Source organism: Neolamprologus multifasciatus, chromosome 18 (genome assembly GCF_963576455.1).
Source record: "Neolamprologus multifasciatus chromosome 18, fNeoMul1.2, whole genome shotgun sequence".
NCBI classification, from domain to species: Eukaryota; Metazoa; Chordata; class Actinopteri; order Cichliformes; family Cichlidae; genus Neolamprologus; species Neolamprologus multifasciatus.
Window position 1 is genome coordinate 16522707 of NC_140456.1, and position 14658 is coordinate 16537364.

At 39.4% G+C, this 14658-nt stretch overlaps 1 protein-coding gene across 6 annotated transcripts in view; it reads right to left on the minus strand.

Annotated features, from left to right (window-relative positions):
• Positions 1-1170: 1170 nt before the first annotated feature.
• The window catches only part of asic1c (acid-sensing (proton-gated) ion channel 1c), a 99768-nt gene continuing 86280 nt past the window's right edge, over positions 1171-14658 (minus strand). For 3 of the 6 annotated variants that reach the window (XM_085139872.1, XM_085139874.1, XM_085139869.1), the window contains exons 2-11: positions 14113-14263; positions 13402-13529; positions 9104-9254; positions 8937-8993; positions 8348-8501; positions 8033-8124; positions 7600-7679; positions 6381-6452; positions 2409-2461; positions 1171-1301 (exon numbers count right to left, since the gene is read on the minus strand). In XM_085139872.1, coding sequence (XP_084995998.1) covers positions 1223-1301; positions 2409-2461; positions 6381-6452; positions 7600-7679; positions 8033-8124; positions 8348-8501; positions 8937-8993; positions 9104-9254; positions 13402-13529; positions 14113-14263 — 1017 coding nt within the window. In that variant the 3' untranslated portion in view covers positions 1171-1222. Of the gene's footprint in view, positions 1302-2408; positions 2462-6380; positions 6453-7599; positions 7680-8032; positions 8125-8347; positions 8502-8936; positions 8994-9103; positions 9255-11099; positions 11228-13401; positions 13530-14112; positions 14264-14658 lie in introns of all 6 variants that reach the window. The other 3 variants (XM_085139873.1, XM_085139870.1, XM_085139871.1) reach the window with 2 other exon arrangements.

The window sequence follows — 14658 nt, forward strand, 5'->3', positions numbered from 1 at the left end:
CAAATTCCTTGTGGTGTAAGAACGGATGAAGAAAGATTTTTTTTTTTGTATTTTAAATTTATATATCTATATTTATATGTATATATATGACGTGTTTCACATGAGAATGTAGAATTTCTTCATGGCATTTGATTGTGGGTATTTACAAATTTCTGTCAAGTTTAGGAATGTCACCAGCAAGCCTTTTAAACTCTACTTACAGCATTTTCAATAGAGAATAGATTACTATCACAGGGGATTGTGCTGATGAATCTTTAAGACATTGTGATGAAAACAACTGAACTATTAGGAAAGGCAAAAGAAATTCTGATTGTTTCTGTTGGAGCGAATTCAATTGAAAACAGGGCCAGCTTTTATGGGGACAATTTCTGCAGCAACTATATAAAAAAATGGAAATATGACTGAAAATGAAATATAACAGTACAATCAACTGCCTTTTTTTGCCTTCTGACTTTTTTTCTTTTTTTTTTACCCTCACTGTCTTAAAAAAAGCCTAAAGTCAACAAAACCATGTAGTTCAGGAGTCTCAAAACAGCATATATACAAATCATCAAGTTCCTCTCGTGTTTCGAAGGTGGGTAAGCACACATGTCTAATTAAAGACAATTTAAAGCCCCATAGTAGCAAAAGGCAACATTCAACACTAGTCTAGTGTTTTAATTCACGTCAACAATCAGCTCATTAAAAGTGGAGCAGATGTCTAAAAAGGCTCTTCCGTTAAAACGTGACTGCTATAAGGTCACTCAATACAGCATTGGTTAGATGCTGGAGGCATAACACTGATAAACGCTGCTACACATACAAATCCACATGCGTTTGTTTTAACTAGACTGATTGATGTACATCAATACTAGCACAGCAGTACCACGTGACTCATCGCAACACAGTTCAGATTCCTCTTTTTGAACACGTTTATCCTCACGTATTGTATACTCGATAACATAAACAAATCTACTGAATGAAACATGAGTAAATTAACATGGATGCCTTGACATGGCAGTTAAACCTGAGTTGTGTTTTGGAAGTGGTCTCTTTTGTTTCTGATGATAGTATTCTATTTCTATTCAGGCATTGATAAACTGTACTACGCATTTTGTGAGCATACACTCAAGAGCCTTTCTCTGTTAAAATGATTTCACAGTTTGCTGTCAAGTACCCAGATGTTCCACCCCATCCCCAACCCCTGCTTTATGTTGTCAACAAGCAAACTCCTCAAAGTTGCCTATAGTCGGGTGACGAGGTAACATGTTCGGCGTGAATCCGAGACTGTCCGAGTGACTCCGGAGGGTGTCACAGGTGCTCTGCAAGAAACAGAGAGGAGGGGAGGAGGGGAGACGAGTTCAACCGGGTTAAGGGAGGAGCGATGCAGGGAGCGATGATGATGCAGATGATGGAGGAAATAAATGAGCCGCAGGTAAAAAGAGAGCAGCCAATACAATCGTAGAGGGATGCAGAGGGGAGAAAAAACAAACAATGGAACAAGGAGAAATTGATCAAAAACAGGAAAAAATGGGGGAATGATTGTGAATGAAAGGATAATGAATGACAGAAACATATGTGCACAATGATGAGGCAAAGAGTACAACAGATTCAGGGGTTTCGACATCAGCCACATTGCATATGTTTCATATGTAATGAGAAGATAAATTGAGGGGGTAAGATGATGGGGTAAGATGAATGAAAGGAGGGAGAAGAGAAAGAAAACAGCAGATTTTTAGTCCTGGTTTAACACTAGCATGTGTAATTCTGATACTTATGCAAGTAGTAACATCCACATATGTCTGCATTTTTCGTCATGTACAAAGGCCCTTATTCAGCAGATAACTGCAGATATGTGGATAACAAACACCGGTAGTCCCATTGACAAAGAACCTTCTATCTTTGTGCAAACTCACTGCATGCAGGCCTGCGATAACATCACAAAGTAATGCATCTAGTGATGTTATCTGGCTCGGACCTTCCGATGCATTGCCTCTAAATAGACCTTAGTGCTGCAGGGAAACAAATAGATCTCATGTTGTTCAGAGTTTTGTGCAATTCAATGAATATGTGATATGCTTTCACAGGAGTACACTTTATCCTACGAGGGGAAAAAAAGCATCATTATTTGGTGGAAGGAACAAGTTTTGCAGAGAATAAGATCTTTATACACTTGGAGAATCCAACCAACTTCAGCCTTCTGTCGGCCCAGCACCCTTCTGTCAAAGCAGACAACAACTAACCTGTTCTTACACGGCGGCAGATATTAAAAGTGCTCGCTACAGCTGGATAATCACCCCTCTCTTTTGTTGACTGCCAACCAAATCATTTGTAACCATGGAGAAAATGATGAATGTGATGATCTCAAGTATGTATGAAAGAGAGGGACAGCATGGGAGGGAGCATCTATTATCAATGGGATGTGCTACCTGGGGGCATGATTAGGCGTGACACCAGGGCTGGTTGGGTTCTCTGGAAACTCCTGGAATAGACATGATGAAAAGAAAGATGGGTGAGGGTGACTGAAATGAAAATAAAATACAATGTAAATGCTATCAGTTAAACTCCCAAGGGAACACGGTGATATCATTAAAGCACTGAAGGAAGGGGTTTCTTAATGAGCAGGGAAGGCTAAAGTCAGTGTCACCCAGAAGGATGTCTCCTGAACAATTAAAGCGCTTCATTAACAGATTGTCTGAGTGGAGATGTGACAGTGAACTAGTTGAAAAAACATAATTAAATGTGAGAAAAAAGAAGTACAGAGGATGGTTTATTGTAACGAGGTGAACATATGACATGAATGGAGCAGAGTGCAGAAGAGAAAACACTATAAAAGCTTGAGTGCATCCCACTAAATGAAAGCTTTCTTTCCTGCTGTTTTAGTATTTTTCTTAATAAAAAAAAAGACTAAAAGAATCACCTGATTGATATTTTTGTTTAAAATCTATAAACCTCCACTTTTGTAAAAGACATTAAACATATTTTTTGATCTTTTCCTCTACAACAGCTAACAAACTCAATACTGACCCAAGCATGCAAGAGCACAGCCCTCATGCAGAAACAAAACCACAACTTTCAAACAGATTTGAAGACAGAATTGGCCACAACTTATTTTGCATGCTGTCTTTTTACCTCTAATAATGTATGACAGAGAGCACAGCTTTCATTTCCAGCATGAAGCCAAGGAATGCAAATTCTCAGATTGAATAAACTCAGGGACAAAAGACAATTTCTGCACTTAACAAAAATCTACTTAAATGCTTTTCATTATGACAGCACCAGAAAAGAAGAGATGTTGCAGGTAGGTATTTATCTGATTTCATTAGCTAAAATAAATAAACGACAGGTCCCGACTGTAACTAGGAAGTGTTTTTAGATGTTTTTATATAATCGTTTTTAAGGGGCTGTTTTAAAAATCCCATTATCTAGGAAACCTGTTGAGCTAGCTCCTTCAAATTCTTTTAGTGCAACTATCTCTGTGAAGGTCGACTCTCTGCAGTGTAGCTCAAGTTAACAGCAAGATAGATCCTTTATAATATTTGGATGCCCAATCTCTGACTGCATATTTTGAGGCCTGTAAAAAACATTGTTTTGCAGGTAGGGGACAGATATTTTAGTTATGGCTTCTCTCATATACAGACAGAGCACATAAGATTATGAAGCACAGTCCAAATCAGATAAAGGGTTCCACACATATTAAAGCTTAAACATGGAAAAAACGCAATTTCACCAAAATTCATTGTAATATTTCCAAGACATGAACCAAAATCAGCCTCACATCTGGAAAACTGTAGTTTCTACCAGTCTCCGAAACTGCTGTCACAGATCAGGCATCCAGATATTTCAGGGACTTCAAGCGCCCATCACTCAAGTTTACCTGAGCTACACCCTGAGATTCCATATTGAAAGTATCTGATATTTGCCTTAAAAATATCGAAGAACCTAGCTCATGTAGCTTTATAGATGATGGAATTCTAAATATAAAGAAAAAATGATGATGCTAAAAAATGTACACTATTTATACTCTTATACCAAGCTCTATTTTCAGTGAAAGTTGAGTTTGAGAAAATGTGGATTTTTAAAAAATATTTTGACTACCATACTGCAAGCAGAAATATATCAGGTCAGCTAAAGTAGAAAGGTTGATACATTACATTTACTACTACTTTTGATTGTATATACTTTTCAGACAAGTTAATTTAACATGCAGTTCTCCTAAAGACTTGACTAGATTTACTATAAGGCTTGAAGAAGCTTCCTGGCTATCAAAGAGGTAAAACTTAAACCAGCCCTGAGGTGTGTACTACAAAGTGAGATCCATGGCTTAGGGAGCTATGTCGAGCTAAAAGTCAGAGTTTTCTATGTCAAGTAGCTTTTTTTTTACCTGCCTAAATCACCGTGGTAACATGGATAACAGCAGATTCCGAGTTTTCTCGGTTTAAAATATTTAGGAGGCTGGCTGAGGAGCGTGTTTTAAGTGAACCGTATCTGCTGGTAAAATATATTTCATATGTGCAACTTGTTTAGCTAACATCACAAATGAAAGTGTAAAGTTGCTGCAATGCAAACTGTGCATCCCTTTGTCGCTTGAATTTCCATGTTGCGGAAAGAGAAATAACATTTTATAGATGATCCTAATCTGCTGCTAAATCTCGTTTACAATGCTGGAACTGCAGCTGCAACACACCAAGAATACCTGTTCAGTCAATAAAGTTAATTTCACTTTGATCTATTGACAAGCTAAAGCACTGAAGTCTCCTTTATTAGGCGATGGGACAGAAACCTTTAATGTTTAAACGTGTCTAGTTTAAAGCTTCAGAGCTCTAATATGCTGCGGTCGCATTAGAAACAAACAGCCGCACTGTTTATTTCGGTGTTAAAATGTTTATTTTATTGCTTTGTGCGTTAAATCACCAGTTTAACGATTTTCTCCAGCATTAGACTTTTGTCTCATTTGCGACAGTGTTGCATTTTACTGTTATATTTTTATGTTCTTTATAGATATTTACCACTATATTATCATCATCATCATCTATTGACATCTCTGACAGGAGTAGGCAGCACTCATAGGGATCATTTTGTGTGCATAAAGACTCGCTTGCCGTGTCAAACACCCCTTTTTAATTGAGGACACACAGAATGGTGCAGAATGCTCAGGTTAACAGAGAAAGCTGCTAACCACTGACGTTTTAAGTTCTGTCAAGCCAGCAAACACAAAGAAAGCTGGACTTTGTTGAATTTATACCTCTACCTTTTTAACACTCTTTCAGAGTGGCATTACGCACAATATGATCAATAAAATCTATTTATAGCTTGACCGAAGGTATTTAGCACTTGTCAAATGCACTGATATTTTCACAGCGAGTGTTGCGAAATAGTAAAGTACATGCAGTTAAACTACGTTATGCAATAATTTGTTGATTCGAGAATTTTGTTTAGATAAATATGAAAACCACCCACTATTTGCATGGGTGTGACTCTAGTGATTAAAATCTCTCTTTCTATATGTTGTAAGCCTTGATTTGTCCTGAACAACAGCTCATTGCTAATCCTAAAACGATGTGTGTATGTTATTAATCATTTACTAACTTGCATAACAGGAGGAGTGGAGATGCCTCTGGATGCAGCGTGCTAAACCACAGGGTTTGATGAAAATGCTGTTATTTAGGGCATGACTGAAACGCCTCGCAGTACTACAGTTTTCATTGCTTTGTTTTTACCATGTTAATGAAATCTCTTTAGAATTTTGGTGGTAAAACCCGGATAACAATAACAGCTCTGTAATAGTACAAAAGAGGGTGACGCTGAGAAGCGACTATATAGTGTGGAAATACTGAACATTGGGTTGGTGTGTGGGATAAAATGAGATAACCTCTGACAATAAACAGAGTTTATGAGTCATGAATAAAATCCAATAGAAACCAGGTCAAACTCTTTACTTCTACTTCTCCATGCACTGAGATTTAAGCGCACTAAGTGGCAAATCACTTGGGGAAAAAGCTTAAAAAGAAAACGGGCACAAAGTCAATTTGTTCTTTTGGAATACTTATGTGCATCCCAGATTTTTTGTCATTACAGGGAATAATTTATGCTGCTTCTGTTCATGTAAAGAAAGTACTGTATGCGTCTAATACTACTCTAATTATGCATTCCCACTGTGCAGTAAAAATATGTGCGTATGATTAATGATTGTGTTTTCTAGAAAAATATTTTGTTTCTGCAGGGCTAATTGAAACTAATGATGGCATAATGCCTTCGCTTTCTCTCTGGTGCTGTTCATTAAAAGCATTTCAAGTGTGAGCAGATATTTTGATGTTGCTGTGACCATTGTTCCTGATCTTATTTTGTACATCACATTCACTTCACTCAATCAAGCGTATTCTTAGGGACTAAAAAATTACCAGGTTGTCGCTCTGACAGCGCTGTGGCCGTTTCTTGCGAATGAAGTAACCCAAAAGCTTATCTTTAAACACCTAAAAAACATCAGAAAAGCATTATTCACAGATTCACTCATCCAATAGTTTGCTTTCTTGGGGAGTGAAGAGGATCAATACTGAGGCTGACAGCATCTACAAAGATGAAGCATCGTATCTTGCATAAAAAAACTGCGTAAAAGCTTGAAGTCTTATAAGATGTTCAGGTTAAGAATACTTTTAGGTATATTTTGAGTAGAATTATTTCCAATTTAACATTTTAACCCTTACATACTGTTCACATCACATATGATGTCTTCCTGATAAACAAACATTTTATGTCTTTTCCTAAAGAGACCAAAATACACCAAAATGAAAATATCTTTTATACTGTTCTACATTTGTGCTCCGGGTCAAATCTGACCAGAATCTCTGCAGTTTAACTACATTTATTACATTATCCATGTTTGTAGTATCGTAACCTTACATTTGCTTGCTGGACTGAATTAAATCGAATCTACTGAGTTGGATCCACCAGCATGGGTCAAATATAGGAAATGGTTGTTTTAGAAACCTGTGAAATTGTACATTTCTTTGTGGGCACTGGTGACAGAGTTCAACAGGAATCTTGTCACTGTCATGAGAATTGTCTGTGTTTCTACAACATATACTGGGGAACCCAGAGAGACGGGTACTTGCTGGTCTCTGAGGGAATCCTGAAGGTCTCTGAACAGTCACGGGGGAATTTCAAAGTAGTAAATAGTAAAACTGCACCGGAGTGACAATATATTGGAATAGCGGTCATACAGGGGTCAGAGTGTGCCCTAACACAGACATTAAATCTGTAAAAGAGTGGATGTGGTTAGCACTGTCACCTCACAACAAGAAGATTGTTGTGAGGTGAGATTGTCTATATGGACTGTTGGATTTTAAATAGATCTGTAGTTTGATATAAACACTTATTATGAGACCATTCTTGACCCAGACCATACTGTGCAGGCAGCTAATATGAACAGCATGTAAAGGTTAAGTAGCAGACACTTTATGTTTTATGCTAAGCTCTCCAGACTCCACAAGAAAGCCATAAGTTCTCTACTACTGAATTAAAAAATGTAAAGGTTACTAAAAATGAATTTAATGTGATCTAAAAACAGAAGAATTCATTTAGTTATTGCTTAGAAATCTTTAACAAAGATCATGACTTTACCTCATATAGGTAGTCGAATATTTCTAGTATTGTAAGAACACTGGCTCCAATAAATAACCCCATCTGGCCTCCAATGTCACCTACAGAGGGAGAGATTAACAGATACGGGTAATTAAACAATGGTGCGTGAAACCACTCCCCCTTGCTGTCACATTGAATTCTGTATCTCTTTGAGGAATCTGAGCGTAATTGTCAAAACCGTCCAACCAGCCCCAACTTCACAAACGCAGCTGCCCTTGCAAGAGCATCAGATTATGAAAACATGCTCAGCCTGTTTCACGAGTTCAAAGAGGGAACCTCAAAGCACCAGGGATGAACACAATATGCGAAATATGCGGCGGGGGGGATGCCCGCCGAGGGTGCTGATTCTGAGGTCAGATTTATTTATTTATTTATTTTTCTCACAGCAAATATGAAACTGCAAGAATCTTACCGAGAAGTCCAGCAATTTCATAGGCCTTCTTCTGCTCAATCTTCTCATAATTCAGAGCTTCAAAGAAGATGTCCAACACCAGAATATTTTCTCTGGAGAGAGGACACACACGAGCACATCCATCAGATTTCCCCCAGGGCCATTTTCCCAACAGAACGAATGATAACTCACATCTCCTGCATAACTATCATTCATTATTGTTACATTGAAGGTGAACGATGGAGACTCAGACCATGCTATACCACAGTACATCCATCCATCAACAGGAAAAGGAAAAAGAGGCCTTTATCTAAATAACTAGCTAATAATACTTACCCAATATATTGCTCAGTTTTGTTGAATTTCTTAGCCAGATATTTAGCAGATGCCTTACTGGGGATCTTAACCATGGACAGCTCCTTGCCATAGCGAGTCATGTTGCAGGGGGTCTGACAGACACAGTAATCGTTGTCTTTCTCTACCAAAAAGTCTGTGGATGATCAAAGTCATTTCAAAATATTGCGATCACTATGAAGAATCAAACAAACCTGTATCCAGAGGCCCTGCTAAAAATATCCCACACAACGCACAACAGAGCTACATTTGCTGCCATCGTTCACTTTCCATGAAAGCAAATAATGACTGAAGCCATAAAACAGAGGAAGGGGGGGAAAAAACTCAGCAGGATTTATTTGATATCAGCGAAGCACAGACACATCACAAATCTTCCTAATGGGATTTTTAAACAATGATTTTTACTTTATTGCTTTTGTTTCAGCACAATCTGGAATTAAAGTAATTTGAAGTTAAGGCTCACACAAGTAGTATCTACAGGATACAACAAGCTTGTGGCACCGCTGTTAATGCAAATACCTCACACTAATATTTTACACTTAATCCAATAAAAAAAAGTGTGTGCGCTCACCTAAAGCTGGATCAGCACAATCTTTGTACTGCTCAGGTGTGCAAACGGCTGTGTTTCCTGTTTGAACCAACATAAAAGTGAAAATGATTACTTATTTATAAATGCAACACGAGGGCACAGAGATTTATGGGGTTTTTTTTATTGGTCAAGTAACTCTCAGTTCATACCCGGCATGTGAACCATCCTGCAGTTACAGTTCTCCAGAAGGTACCGTGTTTCACAGTCGATGCGACATGCAGTGATGCTGTACGTGGAGAAGTAATCAGAGTCTATGGGAGTAGACTTGCAATCTCCCCAAGGTGGTGGGAGGTACTGAAGCTGAAAGAGTGAGCAGCACATGTTTTGCCCTCAGTGTATCAGCACACAGGATCACATCAAATACCATAATGCAAGCCCGGTGTAGCAGAAGTTCAAAAAGGGAGACAACAAGCTGACAAAACCCAACACAAATGTCTTAAACATAAAAGAAAAAAAGAAAATACAGAAGCACTTGAATGAAAATGTGCACTCAGACAATACTGGCATAAAACGTCCAGTCGGAACAACATCATCGCTCATGTGTAGCAGCAAGCAGACATCATGCATAACGTTACTGATGCAGGTCTAGGCCCCGGTAGAAAGCAGAGTACCATGGGGATAGAGACAAGCTTACGAGAAATCTGTAAAATATGTAGATACAGACAGGACACCACAATCAATGGACAAATTTTACAACCTTGAGAACGGAACTGAAAACAATCAACGGTTTACTGGAGGATTCATTGAATTTAAGAGACAACATACGGAGCTTTTTTTAAAGAAAAATTCTTATGGTAATAAGTAGTATATAACGGTAGCTTAACCTAAATGAATAATCCAGTCAATGAAAGCTTTCTAAAGAGGTTTTACTGTTGATTAACAACCTATATTTTCTCATTGACGCCCATGAGTGTTTATTACACAACTACCCTGAATATCCCTATGAATTTAGCAATCAGGAGGAGATGTAGTGTACACTCAGTTTGCGGTCTCATTAGTGGTAGAACTCTCATTATAAGGTGAGAGCAGGTCATTACATTTATGAATAACTCTGAGAATTCTAAATGAATCCATTAGGGAAGAATATTTAACAAGTGAATTTTAAGGACCCAATTCACACTTAACATTAGACCTCGCCATCCGTCTTTGAGCTGCAGCAGCGTGCCCCATTTTGTGTGAGATCTGCTTTGACGTTAAAGGGACTTCCTCTCTGGTGTGCTGCACAGCGTGGCCTCTAACCACCAACAAGACTTCCAGCCCCCCTTTTAAGTGTCTTGTTTTCTGCCTGCTACTTATTTTCATGACAAAAATAAGCCAATTATTTATGAAGGGCGGCGATGCTTGGGTAGTTGCGCATTCAGCCGCTAACTGCAGTGGGGAGCAAGCCAACAATCTCTGCCAAAGGCTTCTTCCTGGGAAATTTCTCAGAGAAATTACACCTCCATTGTCACATTAAGGTTCACTGTAATTCCCAATCATTTCCACCAGCTCTAACCAGGTGCTAACTCTGACAATGTAACTGTCATTTAGCCAATACAAAGTGACAGAGATAGAGTGCAATTCGCAAAAGAAGTGGATTTAAACTGGCAAACATGATTAAGCCTTTATTGAACTCCATTTCTAGCCCACAGACTCTCATAAGTGGAGATACACTGGAGATAAAACCCCAGTGCAATATAATCAAGACTATAAACTCATGCCAGAGTTCTCATGGGTAATAAAACCTAATGAATCACATTGTCTGGTCCCTGCAGATGAGATTAAGCAGAGGTCCAGTGGATCACCCCGATAACACATATAAGCAAAAACAAAATGCTTACAAAAGCAGATGTGGATGTGAAAGGGTAAAGCCAAACAACAGCTCTGATAAAGACACAGATTTGGATGAATGGCTCAAAGAAATAAAACACCTTTCCAGCTCTTTGCTGGTGAGGACAGAGAGCAGAGATGGCAACAAGGACAGACTGCAGACACTGTTACATATCGTTGCTTCAGCCACACAGAGGGGGGTGGGGGGGTAGTGGGGGCACACATGGGTCCATTCCTTGGAGAGGGCGGGACCAGGAGATGAAAGTGTGGAAGTTAATGAGTATGTACAATACAGTATTTTGTGGCATGCAGCAAGCCCAGTCAGTCATACGCTACCCTCTGCTCTTGGGTGGAAACGAATGTTTGGAAGCCTGGGGCAACCCCGAAGCCCAGCTCGTGGAGGAAAGGAGGCTCTGACTGAGTGTGAAGCTGTACCTTTATGCCGGCCTCATAGGACGTCTCATCTAGGGGTAAGGGGTGAGGGAACACAGCCCACATCATTATCGAAATATAAGAGGAGATAAAGTAAGGCAAGGGGACAGAAAATGACCCCTCCAGACAAACATCCTGTTGTCAGAGTCCCAAGCAGGACTGGTAGGTTGTCATTCAGCCATTCTCTTCTTACTTTCACTCAGTCTTGAGCAACAGATCGCTTCTAACTGTTGGTGGTGGAGTATCGATGTTTCTCTTTGCTCACAAGTCAAAGTCTCTTATTAAAAATTAAACTCCTCCGACAGAAGATTTACAAATGTAAAGCCTCGAAATCACGAGTGCTATTATTCTTATTGCACCGAGAGCAATGTCACTCGTTGGACACTGAGTGAAACGAATGCAGGCCAGAGTTTATAATGACAATCTAATTAAGTCATCACATCGTTTATGCCATAAACACGTCTTTCAGCTGTCAGTGGTGTGGGTGCTCATGTCATGATTGTAAATGGCAAACCATGCACTTTTGCCTCCTGGAGGAAACTCTGTGATGGTGAGTAACAGACCAGGTTTATTTTTTTTTTTTGGAAATGGCTGAATGATGATACACTCTCAGCACCAACAACATTTGCAGAGAGAAGGAGAGAAAAACGAGAAAAAGATACATTTCTATGCAAGTTCCCAAAAGTTACATTTGTCATCTCTTGTGGTGTCCATGTGTCTGTTTCACGAGACCAACCGTGCCTCAACCATCCCATGTTATTCTGCTAGCACGCTGAAGCTTGTGAGGTGAACGAGCCAATTCAATTTAGGAGCAAAATCATTTAAATTAGGCTTAATTAACTGCTAAAGAAACTAAGTTAAATCGCTGCTCAGGCGTCCGTTACATCATGACTTCACAAGAACTGATTATACGGTGGAAATTTTTAACGAGCCTGCGGCACAAATACACTTGATCTCAAAGGTAATCACTGCAAAAACCTAAAATCCTCTGTGGCACTGCCGCCATTTTCTTGGGACTTACTGAGTGCTTCTCTGTTTGTCAGAGGCTATTTCCTTATTCTGTCAGTGTTTCTGTTTGAAAATCAAAGACTTTTCTTTGTCTTTGTGAGCTACGCTAGTGTGCACAAAAGCAACAGAGTCTGAATTTGTTCTCCTGGCAGATCACATAAGCGCCGTATTGTTTCATTAGATTTGGATGGAAAATCCATGTGAGCTCAGCGTTATGACCTTGCACACGGGCTTTTCAATCAATTCGGGCTTAACTATAGTTATTACTTTTCATCCTTCAGCAACGCCAGTGTCGTGGACTCGGTCAACAAACCGGCCACAGGCCATTTTGCTTCTCTTTTTACCGTGTCATCAAATCATAGCACATATTAAAATATGTCTACAAAACAGCCGTGGGTCATCTTTCTCATCCAATAACGCACGTTTTTTCCATATTACTGGTGTTGGGAGAAAAAATAATGTAATGAGAAGTGCACCAGGCTCCTTTATATGGTCCAAACTGACATAAACAACATTATGACAGTTTTAGTAGATTTCCTTTAAGATATAGTCAGCTTTTAGCTAAATGCCAACCCCAACAGTTAGTCATAAGAAAACGTTAAGTCTCTCTTTAAAAACCGTAAAGTGTGGGTTTTTAAAAAAGAGTTAATCAGCGATAATGTCAGATGATTAAAGACTGCTGAAGTTGGCTGTGTGGATTAGTCCTCAATGTTTTTTGCTGGCTTCTGTTTGACTCTAGTGTCACTAGAGATGATTTTCAGGGCTGCAAATAAAAAGCTGTTGTCCTTTTTTTTTCTCCTGAGCTCCAACTAATGAAGACTCAATATAAAAAAGTAAACTAAACACCCTGAGCTGCTATATATTTTTTGCATGCTGTGCAGTCTGAAGCTTTTTTGGCTCTGATAAGCACAGTATGCTCGTATTCCTGCATGCAATCATTACTTGACCCTGCTCTATCAGTACTTCTTGGCGGCTATAACTAAGTTTCATTTACTCTAACCCAACTCATCGGCTGTCTATGTAACACATTAGACGCGCATCTCAACACAAAGGTAATACTAAGATCTGGATCTGATTTTGCTCCGCGCGCTGTGACACAGAGGTGATGGACACTGGCTGGCAAGGGTTTTTGAGACGAACACAGGATGAAGCAGAGCAAAAGATGCTGGGGTCGGAGAGGAGGCCGAACGTTAGGTACCAGTTGCTGCTGACATGACACAAAAGTTTGAAAACCAGGTGCCACACCAAATCCCAGTTGGTCAATGAAAGGCGGCTCGTCCTGGCTGTGGATCTGAACCTTGATGCCTGCTTCGTAGGAGGTCTCATCTGTGGATACAGCACGCCAGAAAATACAACAACATGTACGGTCATCGACGGAAACCAGTGCTGTTTAGCGATCCAGCAGTCACATTAATCCAGGGTTTCTACCCCTCCGCTTTCATCATATTAATGGAAGCTAATATAAGAAATAAACTCTTGTGTCAGTGTGCCGGTTCAATATCAAACAGATTTAGAACCAGAATTAATTACATGTTATTTATTTTATGAATATATGGTCCCGTTATGTTGTGGCCCACCATAAATGAGAAACAATAAGTCAGTAAATGCAGTTTTATTGGGTCTGATGTCAGTTGTAGACCTGGAGAAACATATCAAGATGATAAGTGGTTAACCGTGGTAGTGCATCACTTCTTTGTCTGCTTCAGTGTGGTGCAAAAAAATATATAGGCAAAGATTTATAGGTAAAGTGAGAGATGTACAACATTCCTCTGTGGAGCATCCATTTGTCACGGAGATGACAAAATACTGTGGCAGTTGTCAGGACTTCGGGGATAAACCAACAAGCTGATGAGATTTCCACATGGAAATCTGCGCAAATCAGATGTTACTGTAAAAATGCTTCACTGACCTGTCTCGCCCCAAACAGGCAAGTATTCATCCTGCTGAATATCCAACATGATCTCCAAGCCGTTCCCCGTGCCGCCCTTTAACGTGGTCAGTAAAGGGTTGCCATCTAATCCCGAGTTGAAAGTGTAGCATTTTCCATACCGTGTGTAAATCTGTAAGAAAAATAGGACACACACAGAGAAAAATAAGCACAAATAAAAAGTTCAATTCTTTTCACGGTGCAGCAGCACGAGCTATATTACATGCCAGTCTCATATTGTGCAGGACAGGTAATCATTCCAAAGATTTTGTGATTATCAGAGAAGGCAGCGCAGGTTTTAAACAGGCACCTGGCTCTGATTTGAGGAAGTAATGAGTGCTCCTCAGCAGCAGCTGAGTGATTTAGACTGAATTTACTATTTTGCCATCACTTAATGAGAAACATATGAGGGGGAAGCTCTCTGGACACACAAGCAGACATTTTTGTATTTTGCTTTATAAATTCTGCCAGGAAAGCTTAGCAGGATTTAATGTTTGATGTGCAATCACTATAGTAGATTTCCTTCTA